This window comes from Pseudorca crassidens, chromosome 18 (genome assembly GCF_039906515.1).
Source record: "Pseudorca crassidens isolate mPseCra1 chromosome 18, mPseCra1.hap1, whole genome shotgun sequence".
Lineage (NCBI taxonomy): Eukaryota > Metazoa > Chordata > Mammalia > Artiodactyla > Delphinidae > Pseudorca > Pseudorca crassidens.
This window is the reverse complement of record NC_090313.1, coordinates 61,958,082-61,982,744: the sequence shown is the minus strand read 5'-3', so window position 1 is coordinate 61,982,744 and position 24,663 is coordinate 61,958,082. Positions and strand designations below refer to the sequence as shown.

Sequence of the window (24,663 nt, the reverse complement as noted above, 5' to 3'; positions counted from 1 at the left end):
TTAAGAAAATACTATGATTCTGAGGGTGATGTTTGGTAAGCTGGGAACAAATTCTGCTAAATGGAGGTTATTCTCAGTTCTGTTTTTTTTTCTTATTGAACTCTGTAAATATTTCAGTCCAAATATTTTCACTGGTACTACAATACCTTCAAATATTTTTACAAACAAAATTCACTGAGTTCTCTTTATTTATGATTCTTTTGAATGTTTCACCAAATTTAGGGGTTTTTTTTTTAGCTTATTTTTGCTGAAAGGGTTTATTGCAAAATAAAAAAGCACTGCCAATAATAAATAGTCACAGGTTTATATAATAAATGACAAAACTATTCAGACTATGTTTTATATATTCTGAGGCAGGGATATTTAGATTTTATTTCCTACATATTATTTGTCATTCATCTAACCTATATGCATCCCACTGATCCCTCCAAGTGGTGGCCTGGTGACACCAAGTGGCCATCAGGGGCATTAGCATTACATACTTCTGCAGCCGCCACCACCGAGACTGCAAGGAGTTAGCTGTCCCTAGCTCTCCTTTATCTACAAGTACTTTGCTCTACTGCTAAGTACCTTAACTGTTATCCTTGACTTGCTTCTGCCAGGGGTCAGGGAAAGAGAAATCGTTTATTCCAGTTGTCTTTAAGTTTAATCACAGGTTAAAGTAAAAACAAGAGATGGACAAACTGCTTGTTTAGATGAGATGGCAGAAGCTGGAAATACAAAATGATGGCTGATCATATACATTAGAGCTTATTTTAATGGAACTACTAATTATACTGTTAAAAAATGAAACGTCTGAAACAAATGTTAAACCGGTTAGATACCAAGATGACAGGCATAAACTGGGACTGTCCTAGACAAAATGGGACATAAGGTCACCCTGTTAATAGGGGATGCTTATTTGTTAAGGCTACAAAACACCTGGCAACATTTATTCACATGAGGCTGGCAATTAGCACAGGCCTTGAGTCTAGGTATTTAACGAGCTGGTGATCATAATTTGGGAATAGAATGAGGCAGGAAGTTACAGAAGAAAGAGAAAAGATCAAGGTAATTATTATTCACTGCTTTAGGGGCCTATCTTTTCCCTGAAAACGTATTATTCATTTTTAAGGCTGGATAAAGTAGACTTTAAATCAGGGGCCTAAGTATGATTCAGAATTATGGGTAACTTCATTTATCTGTGTACAGGTAATTGAAAATTTTTATAATTAGATTTGTAAGCATTTAGATATATCAGTGATAAGCACACTAAGTAGAAAAAGGGTGAAGAATGACTATCACATTATGGTTAGAATCTACCTCTAGCACTAAATCAAACTGTATATTGATAGAAAACTTAAAGTAGGAGATGTGTTTACCAAGCACCTGCTTGTAAACAAGAGTTATTTTTAGTGTACTTGTTTAGAAAGCTACAAAGGCTATGATATTAATGTGCATGGATGCAGCAGGTTGTGAACATTACTATTTTTAGTATCAGTCTAATGTGAACAATGATGAATCATTCTTTGTTATTCTAGTAGGAAACAGTGCTTAGGATTTACTGCAGCACATTAACTATGTCTCAGTAACTGTACACCCACACACTGACATCACACAGGCAGTGATATGGATCAATGATGCAAATCCTGTCAGGATCAAACATTCAGGCCACAGCAGTTGAAAAAAAGACTGCCTGCATGACAGGGCAGACCAGTCATCCAACATGTACAGACTGCATTAAATCAGTAGTGCTGATGTTGAAAAGGGTTGTGTTAGGTCCTTTTTATATAATAGCTAAACTTTTAAATTATAGATTTCCCACATACAGACTCTATCTTTAAGCTTCCTCACAGCTTCTGTGGTTTAAGGTCTGGACCTTTTAAAACATGTCTTAAGGCTCCACCAGCCACATAAGTTATCTTGGAAAATAGCCTCTGTAGCCAGGCTATCTATCTATCTAATCTATCTATCTAATCTATCTATCTAATCTATCTATCTATCTATCTATCTATCTATCTATCTATCTACCTACCTGTCTATCTATCTACCTACCTATGTGTCTACCTACCTATGTATCTATGTATCTATCTATGTATCTATCGATCTATCTATCTATCTATTTAGGCTGCATTGGGCCTTCGTTGCTGCACGCCGGCTTTCTCTAGTGGCAGCGAGCGGGAGCTACTCTTTGTTGCAGTGCGCGGGCTTCTCATTGCGGTGGCTTCTCTTGTTGCGGAGCATGGGCTCTAGGCATGCGGGCTTCAGTAGTTGTGGCACGCGGGCTCAGCAGTTGTGGCCCGTGGGCTCTAGAGCGCAGGCTCAGTAGTTGTGGCGCATGGGATTAGTCGCTCTACGGCATGTGGGATCTTCCTGGACCAGGGCACAAACCCGTGTCCCCTGCACTGGCAGGCAGATTTTTAACCACTGCGCCACCAGGGAATTCCCTGTAGCCAGGTTCTTATAGACAAATCTTTTGAAGAACATGCCTTCAAAATCTTTTGAAGCATTTTATATAACATGTTGTGCTTGACAAATAACATTCAGATTTAGATATGGAGCACTACACTGTGGCCTCACAATTAATTCACTGCTACCTCAGAGTCTTCTTCCCACTGTCACCTTCTTCTTTGAGCTTTCACTGTTTTTAGTTTTACTGGCATCAAAATATTAATTTTTTATCATTACAGATATATTGGAAAAGATGGCTTATTATGAGTAACCATGTATAATGTTTCAAAATATCTTCTCCTAGAATTACATGTACCCACTGGAATTAGAGATTTCCTTTCCCGTAACAGGAGGCTTGCCACAGAACATTCACATCCTGTTGCAGTTTCTTCTGAAAAGAAACTAGGTCTCTACACTTAAAGCATCACCCTTCCTTCTAGTTTCTTATGTTCTCCTCAATGACTATCACTTCCCAGGAGAAATGGAAAGCTGAAAGGAGATGAGAGCTGGAGGTGTTTCATTCTATCACTGATGTTCTGACATAATCAGGCTAACATGAAAAAATGCCTTTCCCATGCTCTCAGGCACCTGCTTTCATGTTGTTTCCTCAACTAGTGGTGTTTCTTATGAGAGCTTGAAAAAAAAAGAAGGAAAGGTAAGGGTTCTCCCTCCTCCTAAGGTTGGTTAGTTTTTTTTAACTGTTAATCATCTGAAAGAAATATTTTGAAAACATAAAAATTACTGAGACAGTTGTCTTCATAGTTCTTTTTGAGGGGTAATCTTTAAATCTAGATTTTCCATAGTAGAAACCAAATGCTATTTCACAGTTGAAAATATTTCTGTACTTCCCACTGCACATCAACTGTCTTCATGAGAAGACTGAACTGTAAGGTCTTATTTTTCTCTATCATGATTTATATATTTTGATCATCTGCTATTAGCTTCTATTTTACTCTAATCATTTCATTTCAGTCTTCTCAGGGCAAGTCTGTATCAGCTAACACAGTCTTAAATGGAAAAGAGAAGATTAAAAACTCACTGTGCTGATCGCATGCTAAAGACTTCAAAGAGTTAGGAAAAAACTCCACAAAAGACAGGAACAGAGACCCTGTCTCCCTTTCTCTTCAAAGGTTCAAACATTACCAGACTGGGAAGAAGAATCTTATTTTTTTTAATTTATTTATTTTTATTTTTGGCTGCATTGGGTCTTTGTTGCTGTGTGCAGCCTTTCTCTAGTTGCGGCGAGCAGGGGCTACTCTTCGTTGCAGTGCATGGGCTTCTCATTGCGGTGGCTTCTCTGCCACTGGCCTTTGGATTCTAACTCAATTACACCAACTTTCTGAGTTCTCCAGCTTGTAGTCAACAAATTGTGGGACTTCCTGGAGAACCCTAATACACATTCCAAGCCTTTCTTATGAGAAAGAGCTATAAAACCAAAAAGCATTTTGAACCTAACGTGCTCAGAAATAAATTAATCATTTCCATCCTTCTACCCAAACCAATTCTTTTTTTTTCTTCTTCTATATTTTGAGGAAAAGAGAAAGAAACTGTCATTTATCTTTATGTTCAACTGACTTGTGAAATCTGTAAATCATTCTTAGTCTCCTCTTACCCACTGAATTGAGCCCCCAGGTCTTATCCTTACTACTTTTCTGGGGGGTTTATTTTCCTGTTTAAAATCAATACTTCAGTGGCTCCCTGTTCCTTTCAGGATAACACCTGAACTCTTTAGCATGCAATATAAAGGTATTTGTAACACAGCCTATGTTTCCATTTTTAGTCTCATTTTCTGATACTCCTCAATGTATTCTGTTCTCCAGTCTATTTCTTTAATCATACCTTTTCAGTCTCCTCTAACTTCTCTGTGTACATGCTATTCCTTCTGCTTCTAAGATATTTTCTCAATTATTTTTCCTCTTAGTTAACTTCTATTTCTTTAAGCATCACCTTTTCCTGCACAGTTCAACAACTATTCCAAGCTGGGTAAGGTATGTCTCCTCTGGCCTCCCACATATATCTGGGCATACCTAATTCCATCATAGCACCTATTACCCTCTTCTTTTTTAACTGTGGTTTACTTGCCTGTCTCCCTGACTGTGCTGTGAGGCAGGGTCTAAGTCTTTTAAATGGCTGTCAAGAATGAGCTGTCCTTCAGAATAGAAGAGATTTGGGCAAATTCTCTTTCCAGGAAAAGAGCATGCATGCACTTAGTTACTGTGTTTTCTGTGCTCTGGCAAGCCCCTGAGCATGGGAGATTGAGTACAAGAAGGTGAGAAATTCCACCATATTAAGGCTAAAAATAATGTTAAAATATTGAAATATGATCTTTCATTGTAATGATAAAGGGATTTTCCAAAAACGTTGAGGGATTATATAATAAAATGAAGCAGAAGAGTATATCAAAGACAAGAGAACTTTGCTGATCCATACAAAATGGAAACAGGATTCGATTAAAGTTTACCCTCTAAAAGTGAATCAACATCCTCAAATAATGTTATTGCACAGATTTTGAGATCAGAATCCTATGTTAAAATTGACTCTGGCAGAGAGTAACTTAACTTTTGGAGCCTTAGAGAAATTAGTACATACTTGCAAGGAAATCTTCTACCACCACCCTTATTATGTTGTTGCCTGACTCTTAAGGTTAATGGCAGCATGTTTGGATGTGCCTTAATATAATACCATAACCACAGTCAGGGGCAAAGTCATACTTTTATGAATATAAGGAGGGTCTTTATTAGATATGAAATTATGCCTAGTGTTAGTTGCTGTGACACAGGAAAATGAGAATTGTGAAAGAATGATTTTTCCATCCCTTTATATCTAGGTAGGTACTAAAAATCACATTTAACATGTTGCCATATAAAGAAAGGAACCAGAAAAGATCTTTTCTTTTCCTGGGACAATCTCTGCAGATAGGTACAAGCGTATGTAAATCAGATTATGTAATTAATTCATGGTAGTCTCTTTATGACTTTATATAAATGCTCACTGAAGAGCCTAGCCTTGCCTTACCCCAGCTATGCTTCTGTGAAAAAAACAGAAAGGTTTATGCCTAGGTTAGACTGCTTAATTAGCACTTCCCTGAGTCTAAAATTGTGGCTGCAGTTACTACAAGGCTAAAATAAGGTGAATCTCTGTATCAGTAATTCAGATGCTCTTCTCACCAGGAGATCCTTCTAGTGAAGCTAACTTTAGAGAGTGTGGTTTTTATTTTTAATAAGGAAAGTGATGTTTCTATATACTCTTACATACAGTTAAGAAAATGAATGCAAAGCACAAAACAGGTTTGTAGTAAATACTGGTTCCTTTCCTAGCATCCCTTCACAGAATGATTCGGTTAAATAGAGAGGATCCAAACAAACACATCTTCTTTCAAAAATACAGCCTAGCTTATACTGGTACTTTTTTGGGGTCGACAAAATCCTCAACATCTAAGGTTTATTGCCCTGGGTTCTACCTGTCCTCTTGAATGTCAGAATTCTTTAAGCCATTTCTAAATTATGGTATCAAATTTACAAATTTCTTTTTTTCCACCCCCTTGATTTAAAAAATTGTCAGACTATTATAAGCTTGGTATGTCCCTTTTTTTTTTTTTTAAGTTTTTACTAGTTAAAAAATCCACTTATCTGCACTAAAATACATTGTATGGTCCACCATTTTCCTTAATAAGCTCAGGGTCTCAGCTTTTAAAAAACAAAACTATAAATTTTATAAAATAAAATTCGGACTAAATTTAGAAGGAATTAAAACATTTATATGGTTATTTAAGCAATTAATATTTGTCAAAATTATCAAATTATACAGAAAATATAAAGAAGAAAAAAGACTATGGTAATCCTACCAAATAGGGGCAGGCACTTGAAGGAAATGTGCTCAAATTATTTTTGATGCATATATATTCATTAATAATATTTTTCCTTATTACAAAAGAACTAATTCTGTTGATATCCTTAGTAATGTATAATCACATAAACAGCCTTCAAGATTCAAGTCCTGATTAAATAAAACTACTAATTAATAATCTTTTTAATCTTCCATTTTGGGGAGGTAAAAAGTAAAAGAATAGAGCTTATCCTTTGAGTATCCTCTAGGAAGTATCTCCTAGTCCCTGGACTGGTTTGGATGTTCGTGCTAGAGCTTCTATAGCACCCTTCCTGTTCTCTTCAATCACAGCCCTTTTCTCACTTTACTAAATACTTTTGACTGTCTTCCCTATGAGATTGTAAACTTCGTGGAGGGCAGGGATAGGGTCTACCTTACTCATCACTAAATCTCCAGAGTTTTGGAATAGCGACTGCACATATCAAGTTCATAATAATTTGCTAAATAAAAGAATGGGTTTTAAAAGAAACCTAATATTCTAATCTAGACTCAGCAATTTATTCAACTCAATCTTCTAAATAATCTACACTCTAGTACCATATAATCAGTATTAATGCTTATAATGATTTAGGGCACTGGCAGATTCTGAATTATTTTCAGTACATTCTGTTTACTAAGGCTAAATATAAGTGTTTATTTTGTAAACATTTTCAGTAATATGATTTGGAAAAAGCTTTTCTGGTTTTCAGTTAATCAGAAAGGTATTTTAACAAAAACACACTGCCCCAGGTCAATGTTTAAAGCATACACCTTATGCCATAGTTATTAACTCTAATAATATCATCTTTGGCAAAAATATCTTAAAGCTAACTGATGAAGGTTTCTTCCCCAAAAGATGAGAAGGCAGAATCAAAAGATACTAACCCTCCCTTTGACCCTCCCCCATCTTTTTAGGGTAATAAAAATTAAGATCTTTCTCAAGTATAAATGGGGAAAGAACCTTTTCAAATTCTAATACTTAGTGTTTTTAATATAAAATCTGGTATTGTTTACTCCTTAAAATTCTTATGGTGGACTCTTGCTTCAAAGAAGAGGATTAGTAAATTAAACACGCTTTGAGATGTGCTCTGAGGAAAATTGACGTTTTGCGATTAAAAGCAAAAGAGACTTTTTTTTTTGCCCTAGCATCATGTAGTACAACGTATATACGGCTAAGTGGTACTTTTTTGGGGGTATATTTCTTTTTTATTTATTTATTTTTAATTGGCGTATAATTGTTTTACAATGGTGTGTTAGTTTCTGCTTTATAACAAAGTGAATCAGTTATACATATACATATGTTCCTATTAAGTGGTACTTTTTGATAGCGTTGGTCTTAGGGTTCAGAGATGAATTTATGAGTAAAGTTCTTGGTCTACAGTAATTTGGTTTCATATCTTTAGAAATAAGACACTCCCATTTCTAGAATACAATTTTGAATGACTTGCAGTAAGTATATGAAAATATTTCAGAAAAAAGTATGTGGTTGAGAGGAACGAACTATTGTTAAGCTATGAGTAGCGTGCCATCTTAGGTACTTTATGTTTGAGAAGTAGCTATGAAGTGTGGACTCTGCATCCAGACTACCAGAGCTCAGATCCCAGCTCAGCCACTCAGTAACTGGTAACTCCGGGCAAGTTATTAACCTATGTCTCAGTTTCCTTGTCCATAAAATGAAGATAGTAATAGCTATCTCACAGCATTGATGGGAGAATCAAATAGATTAATTACATGTAGAATGTTTACAGAAGTTAACTGGTGCAGTAATTATTCAATAACCATTAGACAGTATCATACATGCTAATTAAATTAGAGTCACTTTCTACCCCTTTTCCCATTACCTGAGGATCTATAACGCATTGGTATTGCAATTAGAAATGAGTAAGTGCTGAAATAAAGACAATTCGATTGCTTATTCCTAAAATAAGTCAATAAACATTTAGAGTTTCTATAAATACAAGGGGAAGGTCCAGGAGGGAAAGGAGATCTAGCACAGAAGAATATAATATGGTTTTGTACCATCATCACTTGAGAAAGGTTGATGTGGGTCCAGACACCTACATGTTTCAACTTCCCAGTTGATTCTGAAATCCCTTGGTGTAGTGATAAAAATTATCTTTACAGTCAGAAAGACCTTCATTTGAGTCCCAGATCTTCCAATAGCTAGCTCTGAGACTTTTATGAACCTTAGGTTTCTCACTCTTTTAAGGTTTAAATAAGATTAACTGCACACAGCATGATCCTGGCAGATAATGAACACTCAATTACATTATTAGTGGTGGACTCTAAAACAGAAAAAAAAGACAAAAACCAAAAAATAACATATGCCAAGTTAGAGATATAGGCCAGATAAGTGCAAAAGGAAATTGAGGAACACTTTTTAACCCTGGGGTGGTCAGAAAGAGAATCTCAAGAGGTGGAACTAATTAGTACTGGGTTTTGAAGAACTGCAAAAATTTAGAAAGCTCTCTCCTGTGTGTGCACATGTGCATGCACATGTGTGTGCACACTCTTGTGTGATTTTTCAGTGAAGGAGCAACGTGAACAAAGATATGAGAGGGGTCTCTGTAAGAAATATTTAGAGACTAGAGTATCTACTAATCCTGGAATATTTGGAGTGGAAGTTTCCTGAAATTAAAACTAGAAAGAAAGATTGGAATGAGGTGATGGAGTGCCTAGAAAATTAGGCTAAGAGTTATATGCTATATGAAATGAAAGAAGGCAAGGCTTTTCGGTTAGTTTTTAGCATGACTTCCTAAAAAGTCATGTTTTAGGAAGGCCAATCTTGTAGTTACAGCAATAAATATGGAAAAGTGACAGACTTCTGTAAAGAAATTTGAATCCCAGTCAATGTGGGACTAATGTGCTTAAAAGGCCATAAAACTACTCAATTAGGTGTAATACATGCTCACACGGACTTCTGTGACAAGTTTTAATCAAATCTAATTAGAAAGTATAGCTCTCTAATGTGGAAACCTCCCCAATTTATATAGCTAGTTAGAGTGATTTGATAAATTACAGTATCGTTAGCTTTGGTTTCCTCACTTAAGAAGAAGTTGCTTCATACAGACAGTTCTCAATTTACTAGAAAGTGAATTGGCAAGATGGATATTTAGAACCCAGAATGTATTACCTGACTCTCTCAACTTTATAAATGATAGTAAGGCTCTGCTATAAATAAAAACTCACAAAATAAATACTGACATGGTCTAAAACAGCGGTCCCCAACCTTTTTGGCACCAGGGACCGGTTTCGTGAAAGACAATTTTTCCACAGATGGGGGGTGGGGGGATGGTGCAGGCAGTAATGCGAGCGATGCGGAGCGGCAGATGAAGCTTCACTCGCTCGCCCGCTGCTCACCTCCTGCTGTGCGGCCCAGCTCCTAACAGGCTGCGGACTGGTACCAGTCTGCAGCCCGGGGGTTGGGGACCCCTGGTCTAAAAAGTAGTTAAAATATTGTGCATATGCAATGACAACAAAAGTGGAAGGACCTTTTTCTATTAATTACTGTGAAATATCAGGATGTATCAAACACTTAAGGATACCTAATATACTTAATCCATTATATATATATATATGTATGGATATATGTATACATATTTGACATGGCCTCTTTTGGGCTGAGCTCACTGACTAAACTCCAAATGACAAAAATCTCAAGAGGGACAAAGAGGAAGAATGGAGAAATACTAATCCCAAAGGAACAGGTGAATGTGTCTGAGGGAAGGCAGACAAGTATCTTTTGGGTAAAAAGAAAGGGGGGAGGTGGAAGTTTCTTATATACAGCCCTTATTTATTTAAAATGGTTTTTTTTTTTTTTTTTTTTTTGACTGCACAGCGTGGCTTGTGGGATCTTAGTTTCCAGACCAGGGTTCAAACCCGTGCCCCCTGCAGTGGAGCACGGAGTCCTAACCACTGGACCGGCAGGGAATTCCCTAAAATGTTATTTTTAATAGGAAGTACATTTACAAGATTCAAAAATGAAAAAAATATAAGAAGGTAGAGAGGAAAAACTTTCACTCCATCCCTGGTCCCCATGTGATGCACCACCACCCCATAAGTAAACACTATAATTACTTTTGGAGGGTCTTTCAAGATTTTCAATTATTATTATTGTTTTTAAAAATAGTCTGTGGCATCTATTAGTTAGCTTCTAGTATTTGTTCTTCCCTTTTTCCACAGTAATAATCCCCTGAATGTTAGCTGGAATCCATGGTCAGCCCAACCAAAGGCAATTTTTAGTTCTCTTATCTAGCTAGAAGTGGTCAACTAAGCTATGGTCAATGAGAATGTGAGAAGTGATCTTTACAATCTCCAGAGTTTGTCCTAAAAGAAACAAGGCATGTCTTATATCTCTTTGTCTCTTCCTCTTTTCCATTCTGTCTGGGACTCGGACATGGTGGTGAGCCATCTTGGATCATGCACATGAGTATGATGTGCAGACCCTAAGGATGGCAGATCAAGACAGAAGTAACCTGGGTCCCTTTACTGCCTATGGGGCAAAGAACTCCATACAAGTACTAATTGACCTTTACACATAATGCATGAGAGAAAAAAAGTTCATATTATAATTGTCTTGGTTTTCTACTGCTGTGTAACATTAGCACAAACTTAGTGGTTTTAAAAAAAACACCCATTTATTAGCTCACAGTTCTGTAGTTCATAAGTCCAGTCATAGTATGGACTGCGTTCTCTACTCAGTCTCACAAAGTGAAAATCAAAGTATTGGCTAGGATGTGTTCTCATCTGGAGGCTGGAGTCCTCTTCCATCCAACCTCATGTGGTTTTGGCGGAATCAGCTTCTTGTGGCTGTAGGACTAAGATCCTCATTTCCTTGCTGGCTATTTTACACAATTATATTTCTGGGTCTCACTTTCCTTTTGCCATCACCACTCACTAAAATTTTTTTAAATTGAGATTTTTATCACTTATTTTAACAGAACTCACTAAACTGGTTTAGATTTCCTATTTCCAAGAGAACTTTAACAGTGCTATTTTATTCATTAGGAAAATAAAGAATTGAAGATAATTTGCCTATATTTTCCTTTTTAGCATAAACATTGCAATTTTCTCTTAACTAAGTCATATATAAAATAGTTTCTCTTGAAAAGTAACATTTAATAGCATTTAGGGACAACCTGGGACTATTACACAATGTACTCAGGATGAGTCATAGTCATTCACTTAACCTAAAATGGGCTGAATTTATGAATGGATGATTATATTATGGTTCATTTTCACAAACAAGACTCATTAATGTTTCAAAACAAGTATTTTGAGTCTCTCTACTGGAACTGATGTTTTCATCTTAGAAGGAGAAAATGTAAAGGGCAAACTTTTTAATATAATAATGTGATTTCCACCAGTATGAAAAATTGTTACCTATGCTTTTAGAGCATTTTCTAAGGGTAGTTAAGATTTTCTAAGTAATGTATAAAGGATATAACTTCTCCATGGTTTAGTTTGTTAAATTATGAAAAAAGTAAATAATGGCTAATCATATGGGAATGAGAATCTACTACATATGATTTGGACTTGAGTTACTTATAATTTCCGTAGACTGAAAAGAACTTCATTAAGTTCAGTCAAGTCTGTAGTAAAGAAGTCATTAATCCAAAGATAATCAATGGTCTTATAAAAAATTCTTGGAATACTGATATACTTATTATTAAAATAAATTTAAGATATGGCATAAGATATTAGCATAGTTATGAATACCTAAAAACTTGAGAGCTCGTAGAAAATTGTTGAATCTAATTCACACTAGCCCATCCTCATTTATGTGCAAAATAATGGCCAGAATTTAAGTAATATACCCAAGGATATAGAATCATAACATTTTAGACTCGTGAAGAACCTTATTAAAAGGCATCAACTCCAACCATCCATGATCTATTTTGAAATTAAACCTCCTAATGGCACCATCAAGTGAAGAGTCAGTATATGCGTTAACACCTACAAAGGTGGATGGGAAACTGATTGCTCCTGAGGCTCTTTGACAGCTCTGTTTATTACAAAGTTGTTCCTCATACTGAGCTCAATCTGTTTTCCTTTAACTCCCACCCACTGATCCTAAAACCCAGGCTGACCTACTCCCAGACTTGTACCTTTAAAAATGCACCATTAATTAATTCACATATTTTGTTATGTCTTTAAAGTTTTATTGTGAATTTAGGAAGAAAAGTTATATTTCATACTGCTATTTATAGTAACTATAGCAAAAAGTGTAGTGACCATGATATATAAAACAATAGACATTTAACCTCTAATAAATTTCAGAGGTATTTTTAATATCAAAGGTCTGACATATCTAACAAGATTCATGGGGCCTGAGGCATAGTTTGTATACATGTCTCAGGTATTCCAGGGTATCAGAGAAGGTCACTAGGAGTCCTACTTGCATGAAAACTCCATCTTCCTTTCCCACCCCCAACAAAGACAACCTGGGAGAAAAGGCTTTTTTATTTTTTTTACACAAACATTTGCAACCATTTTATGTATGTTAACCAAAATCTGGAAATACCTCAAATGCCCCTCAACAAGTGAGCAAATAAACAAGATAGGGGTATCCATGCAATGTAATATAACTCAGCAATAAAAATGAGCAAACTATTGATACATGCACAACATGGACAGATCTCAAACTTGTACTAAGTGAAAGAAGCCAGAAATAAAATTCTACATGTTGTATGATTTAATTTATGAGCTATTACTAGCAAAGGTAAAACTATAAAGACAAAAGGGATCTGATTATATCTGATGAGCATAAGGATTCAGACTAGAACACAGAGATGGGCAAGGCCAGGAGCTCCAACTTTTGGAGCGCAGAGAATTCACTCTGAGGTAACAGAGTTGCGGTAAATGGGATACAGAGCTTGTAAGTATTTAACAAAATATTGTTTTATTAAGGACCTCAAAGGTCATCTGGCTCAGTTTAGGAGGAGACTTGCTAATAAAATGCTCTGCAAAGGAGATGGCAAATATGAAAGAGCAGACCAATTGCGGGAGGGAGGCTAGACGTGTGTTTATATGCACCACGATCCCAAAACACACAGAGAAGGACACAGTGGTACTTACTAGTGGGGACAAACCTTCCCTTAACTTCAAAAACCCCTATAATGGCACGAAGAGTCTGGATCAGGTATATGAGGAGATAAGGTGAGAGCGGAAAAGCAGTAATAAAAAGCAGCAGCAGCAAAGAGAAGAAAAATAGGAACAGAGGTGCTGACAATAACTGCCCCAGGAGCAACAGTGCTGGTCACGCTTTGCATGAGGTGACAGTAGAAGCAACAAGGGCCCAATAACCTCCCACTGGCAGACTGAAAGTGATACCAACAGTGGTGAAATAAGCATGAGTAACTACTCAGAAGCTGGTCAGAGCCATCTGGAAGCAAAAAAGCAGGCAGGAAGATTTAGAGGTAGTATTGATGGCATACTAACTCTAGTGGGTGAAGGGCCTCAGAATCAACACACTCTGGAATTGTCAGTTAGGTTCCTGACTTCCCTAAGTAAGGTGAGCTATGAGAAAACAAAGGTTAATAGCTTTCAACAAACCTGAATTCACTTTGACAACTTTTCTACATGTGAGAGTCAAATCATAAGAAAATAGGCAGAAATCCAGGATTTGGCTAAATGATTAATATCTGGGCATTATCTATGGCTCACTACATTTATATTTTTACATTTTTAAATTAAAATTTCCATATTACCCTCCAATCTTAATTGGTGTTCATATTGAAGACTCTAAGGCACTAAAATACCCCTAAGTATAAAAGTATATTTTCAGTATATAGTAGTTACCAAGGCGAACAAGTACACCAATATATTTAAAGATATTTTAGCAGTTAATTTTAATAAATATCGACAGCACGCCTACTAAGCAAAAGGCATTATTTTAGCACAGAGAATCAAAGAAAAAAAGGACAATTTTTGTTGTTAAGGAAACAAAATAGAAGGAAGTTAATATTCCTTGACCATTTTCGTCAAGTAAGGTTTTATGTACCAAGCTAAAGACAGCATCACTGTTTCTGTCCCTATAAGATTTGAAGTTTAGTGGAAGCTTCTCTCACAAGTGTTTATTTCATTAGGAATTCGGACTAGTAAATTAGCTAGTTGGCATGCTATTTATAGGTCTATTAGGAGCAAAAACTATTCACTAGCTCGATTACTCTATGAAGTGTGCCAGCGCACAGATATACTTGTTAAATTTAAGACTCTCATTCAGAGTACTCACTTCCAAAAATAAGGAGATCTCAGTTTAATTAAAAGATTATTTTGGAATCAAAGAATCTTTAGATAGAATGAATGCTGGAACTTGCACAACCAAAATTCTTTTACTATGCAAGAATTACTTTTTATAATATCATCTAACCAGTACATAAGCATACATAATGATGAGAGTCTGGTATAATCAAGCAATGACTCCATTTTTATACAGCCATAATTGTTGGACAGTTTTTCCCTGTGAGTCAAAATTTGTTTCCCTGTAACTCTCTCACCTGTTTCAAACATGTTAAAAGGATATCATCTAACCACAGTACTACACCATCTGTTTTGAACATACATTTCTATTTTTGCAGTTCAAGATTTTGTTTTTACTTTTGTGAGATTCAATAAGTGACTCACATTTAGCTCTAGTTCTACTAAAATAAGCAAGTTCTAGTCATAAAGTTAAGTTCTCCTCTCCTGCACTATAGTGGACACTGTCATTCGTTTTGATGCATACGATCTAAAGTCCTTTTGTGTGTTGGAGGAGTTACCTTGGTGTGAGGTGAAGAACATTTCTCCTATAGGTGCTGATAACGTAGGAAGCAGTGGTGGGTGCTACAAGATTCCTGTTCCAGAAGTGGTATCTGTGCTGGAAGCAAGTGACCTTGAATTCTTAGTGGAGAAAGGGCATGGGTACAATCATGACATTCATGATGGTTTCCTAATCAAACTAGTACTGTTGCATGGTCTTAGGGCATTGTTCCTTAAGCTTAGCCTTGGGTATGGTTCTCTAATACTCCCAAAGATTCTATAAGATATCCAATATCATTTTCTTAAAGTAATATTTTTTAAAAAATTCGAAATAATCACAAATTTACAAAAAAAGCTGCATGTCCAGCTGGCACCAAGAACTTTCTTCCCTAAACCATTTGAAAGTAAGATGCTGACATGATGACTCATCACCCATGGAATACTTTAGTGTGCATTTAGTATGTATTCTTCGATATAACCACACAACCATCAAAACCAGGAAATTAACATTGATACCTTGTTACTACCTGTTATGGGTAAAATTGTGTCCCCCCCAAAAATGATATGTTTAAGAACCAGTACTTCAGAGTGTGACTTTATTTGGGAATAGGGTCACTGCAGATATAATTAGTTAAGATGAGGTCATGCTGGAGTAGAGTGTGGTACTAATCCAATATGGAATCCTTTTAAGAAGAAAGCCATGTGAAGGCACAGAGACACAGGGAGAATACCATGTGAAGATGGAGGCAGAGACTGGAGTGATGCATCTACAACCAAGAAACCCCAAGGATTGCTGGCCATCACTAGCAGCTAGGAAAAAGACATAAAGTCTCCCTCAGAAGGAACCAATCCTACTGACATGTTGATCTTGGACTTCCAGCCTCCAGAACTGTGAGAGATTAAATTTCTGTTGTTTTAAGCCACCCAGTTTGTGGTGCTTTGCAGTCTGCAACTGGGAAGAGGGCTCTCACCAGAACCTGACCATGCTGGCACCCTGATCTTGGACTGCCAGCCTCCAGAACTGTGAGAAATGTATTTCTGTTGTTTATAAGCCACCCAGTCTATGGTATTCTGTTATGGCGGCCCTAATGGACTAAGACAAGTGTCTACATAGTTCTGCCCCATCTAATGACTTTAGGACTTAAGTGCTAGGAAGGAAAGGGAAGAAAGGAGAGGATCTCAGTATCACAGTAATAAACTCCTTTTGTGCTTAATTGACAAGAGTCAGTTTCAGAAAGGAACTCTGATACACATCATCTATATGGTACCAGTGCAATTAATTTTTTAAATCAAAATGTATAACTTTGTATTATTCCTGTTAAATTTTATCCTATTGGTTTTGACCTATCATTTCAATATATTGTGATCTTCTTGAGCTTGGCATTTACTTAATGTTATTAGTTGTCCTTGGTAACTGTCTGATACCTGGTAACTTTATAAATGTGTCATTTATTTTTGTCAAAGCTATTGATTAAAAGTGCACAGAAAGAGAGCCCTAAAGAACAAAGTCCTCTTTCTGACTTACTTCACTGTGTATGACAGACTCTAGGTCCATTCACCTCACTACAAATAACTCAATTTCATTTCTTTTTATGGCTGAGTAATATTCCATTGTATATATGTGTCACATCTTCTTTATCCATTCATCCGATGATGGACATTTAGGTTGGTCCCATGTCCTGGCTATTGTAAATAATGCTGCAATGAACATTGTGGTACAGGACTCCTTTTGAATTATGGTTTTCTTAGGGTATATGCCCAGTAGTGGGATTGCTGGGTCGTATGGTAGTTCTATTTTTAGTTTTTTAAGGAACCTCCATACTGTTTTCCCTAGTGGCTGTATCAATTCACATTTCCACCAACAGTGCAGGAGGGTTCCATTTTTACCACACCCTTTCCAGCATTTATTGTTTCTAGATTTTTTGATAATGTCCATTCTGACAGGCGTGAGGTAATACCTCACTGTACTTTTGATTTGCATTTCTCTAATGATTAGTGATATGGAATCTAAAAAAAAAATGGTACTGATGAACGTAGTTGCAGGGCAGGAATAAAGATGTAGACACAGAGAATGGACTTGAGAACACGGGGAGGGGGAACCGTAAGCTGGGTGAAGTGAGAGAGTGGCATGGACATATATACACTACCAAATGTAAAATAGATAGCTAGTGGGATGCAGCCGCACAGCACAGGGAGATCAGCTCAGTGCTTTGCAATGACCTAGAGCGGTGGGATAGGGAGGATGGGAGGGGAGGGGATATGGGGACATATGTACGCGTATGGCTGATTCACTTTAGTGTACAACAGAAACTAACATAGTATTGTGAAGCAATTATACTCCAATAAAGATCTATTTAAAAAAAAAAAAGAATAAAGTCCTGGATAATATAACATAAGACAAAGCTTTAGACTGGCAGTGGGCCAGGGACGAAATTCTGTTTTATCTTCCCATAAAGATATATAAGAAAATCTGTCAAATAATCTTGAGAAAATAAGGAGTGTTTGCTTATTCAACTTTTGTCTCTTACTGAACACTGAATGAATGGATGAAGAATATGAGGTCCTCATTTGTGCTGAAATGTAACTGTGGAAGCAACGTTGCAAAACAAATCATCAAAATGTAGATCTGGTTAATCCATGATCAACATAATTAGGGTTTATATATCTGATGTAGCTTTTTGGCTTTTATGATTCCACAGATATAAACAATATGTCAAAAAGATATGGTGTAATAATAATCTCTATGACTAATTATATTCCAAATCCTCTGATGGATAGACTCTTTCACACACACACTCTCTCTCTTTACACAAACAAGCATAAGACAGGATGTAAAAATAATCACTAAATTGCTTAATGTAATCTGACTGATGTAATAGTAAGCAGCAGAGCTGAAACTCAACCCAGGTAGCATTTGCTTAACTACTGCCTTATTAGATTAACAAAATTGAACATTCATCAATATCTTTCTCTCCTAAAGTATATCATTCGAAGGGACCAGGGCATATAAAAACTATTCAATCATAGCTGGTTTATATATTCTTTTTTTTTTTAAAGATAACTTTGTATCTTGCACGGACAGCATGGAATCATACCACAGTAGAAGTCCCATAACAATGCAAAACCACTAGATATTTAATTAATAAATTCTTATTATTTAGTCCTATTTATTCATTTTGAGATGTCATGGAAGAAGGGGAAAAAAAGAAAGCCATACCTGCCTCTCAATAAGCAGGATTTTTAGATAAAATTTTTTGTGTATATAGACTCCATTTGCTTGGCACATGGAAATGCTCAAGAAAGGTTAGTTTTTTCTCTTTCTCATTCAACTTAATTAAACATTTACTGAGCATTCTCTATGTGCTGGGCGCTATGCAAGACAGGAGATTAACAAATACGTCAAACAATTTCTGCCCTCAATGATTTCTGTATGTGTATCCGGGGGTAGAAGAGGCGAGAAACTGAAGAAAGATCTTGTCTGCAAACACTTCACAGAACAGATAATGTCTGAAGGATGGGTACCAATTTACTGCCAGGAAAGCCAGCTCTACAACAGGGATCTTAAGAGTTCACCACATACTGTCTACAAAATGTGCTTCTAGGACATCACCAGTAAGCCAAATTCAGAAACTTCGGTTAATTCTCTGTGTACCTCCCCACAAAACAAAACTAAGAAGGGCAGTCTTTAGCACTTGTTACAAAGATCTATTAATACTAAACCTTAAGATTTATTCACATAATAAATTTTTACATTCCTATGCACAATTACCAAGCAAAAATGAATTTCCATAATATCATTATAAAAAAAACAATTTGTTGACATGCTATCAATCCAATCACTAAAAAAATCCAAAAAACATCAAATTGTTAGATGTTTCAAAATAACTTTTAATAGAAAAAAAAAGAGATTCAAGGTAGTACTTCAATTTCAAAAGTAATGAGGTATTTGTGCTAAAACCCATTAACAGTGACTTAAGATGGCAAAAATGAGGTATAGGTTAGAATCAGGTAGTATAAATAAATCTAACCAATGAGCAGAATGGCAAACTGAAAGGTAGTAAAAGGCAGGGAGCTACACTTTTATATATTTAAGAGTTGTGCATTGTCTAAAAGGACATGAAATAAGGCAAAAGGTAAGTTAAGACAGACATCAGATCCTGTATTAGAATCAGAAAGAATGATATGGAACAATAAAAAATGATCACATTAAATAAACAAAGTATATTATTTTCATCATAAATATGAAACATATTTTAAAAAACAAATATTGAAAAGTCCTTGTTTCTGGCCCATAACAATTTCTTTTCTTTTCTTTTTCTTTCTTCTTTTTTCGGGGTGAAGGCAAGAGAGAGAAGCTATGCAATGCATTTAAAAGAATACTTGTTACATTTTATTGAACATTTCTAGGTGTTTGAAGTAGGGAGATTTTCAGATTAACAGGTGAGCACATGGTAACAGAAAACGAAGACTTCACTGATCCTTCCAAACTGTAAACTGGATATTAACTCTATTGTATAATCTCCTTCAATGGCTCTTCCTCACCTTTATAATAAAGTTCTTAGTATGGTAGTCAAGCCATTTCAAGAGGTGACTATATTTTCAGATTCATCTCTGTCCATATCCCCTTTATACAACGTTTTGTTTTGTTTTGTTTTTAGCTATTCCAATCTCTTTGCAGTTATTCAAATAAATCAAGTTGCTCTTTCCTTCTGTTGCTTTTGTACGCTATTCTCTCTGCCTAAAACACTTTCTTGAGACCCTTTTGTCCATTTGGCCAACTGGTATTTTCCTGAAAGACAAGGACATGTCACTTTTTCTTTGAAGGGTTTTTCCTCTGACATAATCACTCTGTGATTAGTCCTCCTATGCTCCCACAATACCCTATGCATGTTTCTAATGATTCTTTTTATATTGTACAATTGTTAATTTTCCCCCCTTTCCCCTACTACACTGTGTTCCTGAATGGCAGGAACTGTCTTCTCTGAATCCCTTGCAGCTGGTACAGTAGTCTTCTCTGAATCCCTTGCAGCTGGTACAGTATACCTCAGCAGAGACTTTGTAAATTCATGAAAAAAATATTAGCAGTTTTATCTATCTAAGCAGTATGCTATACAGTAGGAAAAAGGTAGTATATTGAGCTCTGCCCATAACTAGCTGTATCTCACAAATTCTGAACCTCCAATAAAATAGGGGAATTATTTAGATCTCTAATATTCCCTGTGATTCTTTAACTTAGTTTTGGTTTCTATAAATTCTTGATAGGTAATAAAACTGCTTTAAAAAGCACAGCCTTTAATTCAAATGCTTATTAATTTACACTGGATTTATCTCAATTCTTTAGGTTTTACTACAGAGGTTTTCTTAGTATAGTGGCTGTGAAAAGAAAAGCTTTCCTAACTTGATGGCCTTAGGCACCCTATTTTTCTGTCAGTTTCATTGGCACATGATTTTCCTCCCTTAACACTTTCTCTTTTTCATATATTGCATCCACTTCTACCTATACTCTTACTTTTTACCTAGCTCAAGAACTAGGTCAAGAAGATGACTGCCATGTGATAGAAATAGTGATGGCAAAGAGCAAAAAAAGGGAGGAGAGGATGAGCCCCAGCAGTCCTTAGCCTTTTCTTGTCCTGTCTTCTCTTGCTTGGACTGAGGGCATGCTGGTCTTCACAAAGACTTCAACCCAGTCTCTTGTTCACTACTACCTTTCATCTATATCCCATCTTTTAATTTTGGACAAACAAAAACATAAAGAGAGGAGAGCCTTTTACTTTCTGTATGGTTCCCGCTAAAGTTTCCTGTGTTTTTAAAACTCTGCCCAGTAGTAATTTTAAAACAAAGTCTCCACTCTTATAATCTGATGTATAGAGAGAAGAGTCTCTGTTTTCTCCTGAAGCAAAGAAATGTGCCCCTGCCTAAAAATCCTTCACATGATAGTCAATTCTTATTATTAGGATACTGTTAGCACTACAGGCACATTATAAACTAGATACGCTTTTTTGGTTCTGATTGAAGGGATAAGTGCCACATAAAAAATCAATTAAATTGATTTTATGAGGGAAGGGGTTTACAAATTACACTTACAAATTGACTTTTAAAATATAAGATATTTAAAATTCAAAGTCTGGTTATCCAATTGCAATGATCAGTTTTTGCATTTTAAGTCACACTAAAACAGTAATGAGTATCCTCATTTGCAGATGTGTTTGGAAAGACCAATGTTATATTAGTTAAAATGCTTCCATCATAAACAATATTTATTGAAAACAATATGAAAAGAGATGTACAAATAAACCTAAGGTGTGTGCTCTACTAAAAACTTACATTCTAAGAGGTACCCAGTATAAAAATGAAGTTATTTTTATGAAAACCTAACTGACAAGTAAAGATAGGCAAAGTTTATTATACTGTTTATGAATTCTACTACCTGGTTTCTTTTAAGCTCGTAATATGCGGACCATTCCTATTTGTGAAGTTACCAAATAACTGCCGCTCAAAGGATTTAAATTAACTTAGAGAAAGTGCTAACTCTAAGACATGTAAGGTTTAAATGGCAGGTTAAAAGTTTTAATTGTAATTATTGAGCTAACTGCTTCTCTAGAAAGAGTTAGATCTATTTCTTCTTTGCTTGCATTGACTTGACAGCCCAGGTTAAATGGGGGGGAGGTATCATGAGTCCTGGTTTGCCTGGGACAATCTTGGCTGACACTAATTGTTGTGGAGTAATTGCTAGGGTCCACTTTCACTCTTAAAGTATCCTGGTTTGGATGATAAAGCATACGGTCTCCCCACTTCTAACGTGCTCTTTTCAAATGAAAGTAGTAACTATTAGATAGGTACCCAATATGTGGAAGGCCAAGAACTGAAGGGAATACAAAGGAATGTAAGAAATGGTATCTGCCCATAAAGTCCTTATTAAAACTTAGCCGGAGAGACTGAATATACATTCCAAGTTAAACACACAAATTTAAATGGCTTTTCAAAATACTAACTGGAAGAAATGTTACAAAAAAGTACATTCTTGCTAAATGAATGGCACAATAATTGGTGTTTTGGGCTTTCACAGGAGATGGGGTCACTTTCTATTAAACACCGCTACAGTACCCACCATCACCACTTACTCAGTGCCTTATATGTGCCAGGTCTGGTTTAGAGTGCTTTATAAACGTTATTAGTCAACCCTCACAATTATCCTATGAGGTGTGTTATTATGCACAGGGATAGGAATTTTACTGAGAAACGTACCTGATAGAGGTTAAATAACATGCAAAAGTTCATACAGCCAGTTAAGTGGCAGAGTTGGGGTTTAAAACCAGGTTCTCTAATTCCAAAGCTAGTGACCTTTTTATTGCTCTCATCTTCACACAGAGTGGTGGTTCTCAGCTAGGGGTGATTTTGCCTCCCAGGGAACATTTGGTGATATCTGGAGACATTTTTGTTTGGCACAAATGTGTGTGTGTGTGTGTGGGGGGGGTGTTGGCTAGTAAGTACTGTGGAAGGGATGCTTACTAAAGACTTTATAAAAAACCTTTTAAAGATAAGATCTGAGCTCAGTCTGGAAACATCTGGATAGGCTGGGGGTAGTGGTGATATGGGTAAATTCTAGATAAGAAGAAGAATACAGTAAGTACAAGAAAGGTTCAGAGACAGTGAATAAACCAACTTAGCAAGATTGAAGGGAAACAGTATTGAAAGGAAAGTGGGAAGCAAGCAAAAGATGAAATGATCTTTCAAAAAGACTAAGGAACCTGAACTAGATTCACTGAAGATTTCTGAGCAGGGGAGTGACACTAGAGTAGGATTAATCAAGAAACCAGGGCAAAGAGACTAATTAAGATGCTACTGTAATAGTTAAGCCATAAAGTATTCAGAGTTTGTGCCTTGTGGTGGTAGTGAGAAAGAAAGGAAGAAACTACAAGCACATACACTTTTATGTATCATAAATTTTAGTCTTGTCTCAAATGAGAATAACCATTCTTACCTGTAATGCACTGAAACTGTCCATCTTCTCTTCTTATTGTAAATGCTTCCCCTGGGTTAACTTGTACCAGGATAACCTTAAAATGAGGGGAAGAAGTATTAATCAAAGGGGCAACAGAGTAAATCAGTATATCAAGATATTAAATGTTGCTAGTAAGAGAGTAGATGTGAGCTATTTAATCATATGGAACTGGGAAGGAAAATGGGGATTACACATTTGTTGAAAAGTATTAATTACTTCATTTTTCTGGAGGTCAGACTCAAGCCAAAAGTAAGGGAATAAAAAAAGACAGTGGCACAATTTTATTGGAAAGTCAATAAATTTCACTCTGAAACAAAGATGGAGTTAAACTACTGAATATTTGGATCATCTATGCCTACTTCACCAATTGTAAAGTATTGTGTTTTTCTAAAAATAAAGTATAAATTGATAGGTAGAGAATAAGATGGCACCCCTGAATTAGTATGACATCTCAAATTAGCAATATATTTAAAAATATGTTAAATTAATCCCATAATTTTGAGTAGTTTTATTTTTATTTTATAGGTAATACACACTAATCTTATGACATCTGAAAAACAGAAAAACAAAAAACTGGAAAAAAACTGAAGTCCCTCCATCCTAATAAACATTGTTAGCATTCTCATAAATTTTTTAGTCTTGTTCTCTATGTATAGGCTTAATTTCCCCCCTTAAATATAAGGGGGAAAATAAGACCTCCAATTCTGTGTCTTTTTTTGGTTTAATATTAAAAAAATACTTTTCCAATGTTATTATTCAAAGTCTGTCATCGAATGTTTATACCATAAACTACTTAACCATTCTCTTAATTAAAGAATTTAGGTAGTGAGCATTTTGGTATGTAGTTTTCCCATCTCTGTAATTAGTATTGTTTCCTTATGATATACTCCCAGAAATAGAATTCCCTTATCTGTTGCTAAACTATTTTTTAAAAGGGTTTTACAAATTCACATTCCTCCTCAGTCTATGAGAACACCATTTAATCACATTCTCTGCACCCCTAAAAATTATAGTTTTAAAATCTTCGCTACCTTGATAGATGAAAACAGTATATTACTATCGTTTAATTTGCACTTTTTTGATTATTAACGAGGTTAAATTCTATCTTTACATTTGCTACTGGCTCTTTTGTAAACTGGTTGTCTGTCATCTTTCTTTATTTTTTGGGGTCTTAAATGTTCTTAGCAATTCATATGAATTCTCTGAATAATAATGGTAGTAATAATAATAATATACTATATTATGCTGCAAATATTTTCCCATTTTGTCTTCTCAAATTTTTTAATTGTTTATTTTCCTGTAGCCAATGTTACCTATTTTTTCCTTTGTGACACCTTCTATTGCTTCTAAATTTAACTTGTGGCTGGCTATCAAGCACTTGAAATGTGGCTTGTCTTTGTCTATATGGAGATGTGCCATAGGTGTAAAATACACACTGGATTTCAAAGATTTAGTACAAAAGAACCCAACCATGTAAAATATCTTGTTGTTAATTTTTATATTGATTACATATTGAAATAATATTCTGGACCTATTGGGTTAATAAAAATTATTACAATTAATTTTTCCTGTTTTTACTTTTTAATGTGGCTACTAAAATTTTTTAAATTACTTATGTGATTGGCATT

The 24,663-nt window shown here is 35.7% G+C and overlaps 1 protein-coding gene across 4 annotated transcripts in view; it reads right to left on the bottom strand.

Moving 5' to 3' along the window:
* The window catches only part of FNDC3A (fibronectin type III domain containing 3A), a 162,240-nt gene that overhangs the window by 76,930 nt on the left and 60,647 nt on the right, over positions 1–24,663 (bottom strand). For all 4 annotated transcript variants that reach the window (XM_067713874.1, XM_067713876.1, XM_067713873.1 and 1 more), the window contains exon 3: positions 23,015–23,090. In XM_067713874.1, the coding sequence (XP_067569975.1) occupies positions 23,015–23,090 (76 nt within the window). The remainder of the gene's footprint in view (positions 1–23,014; positions 23,091–24,663) is intronic.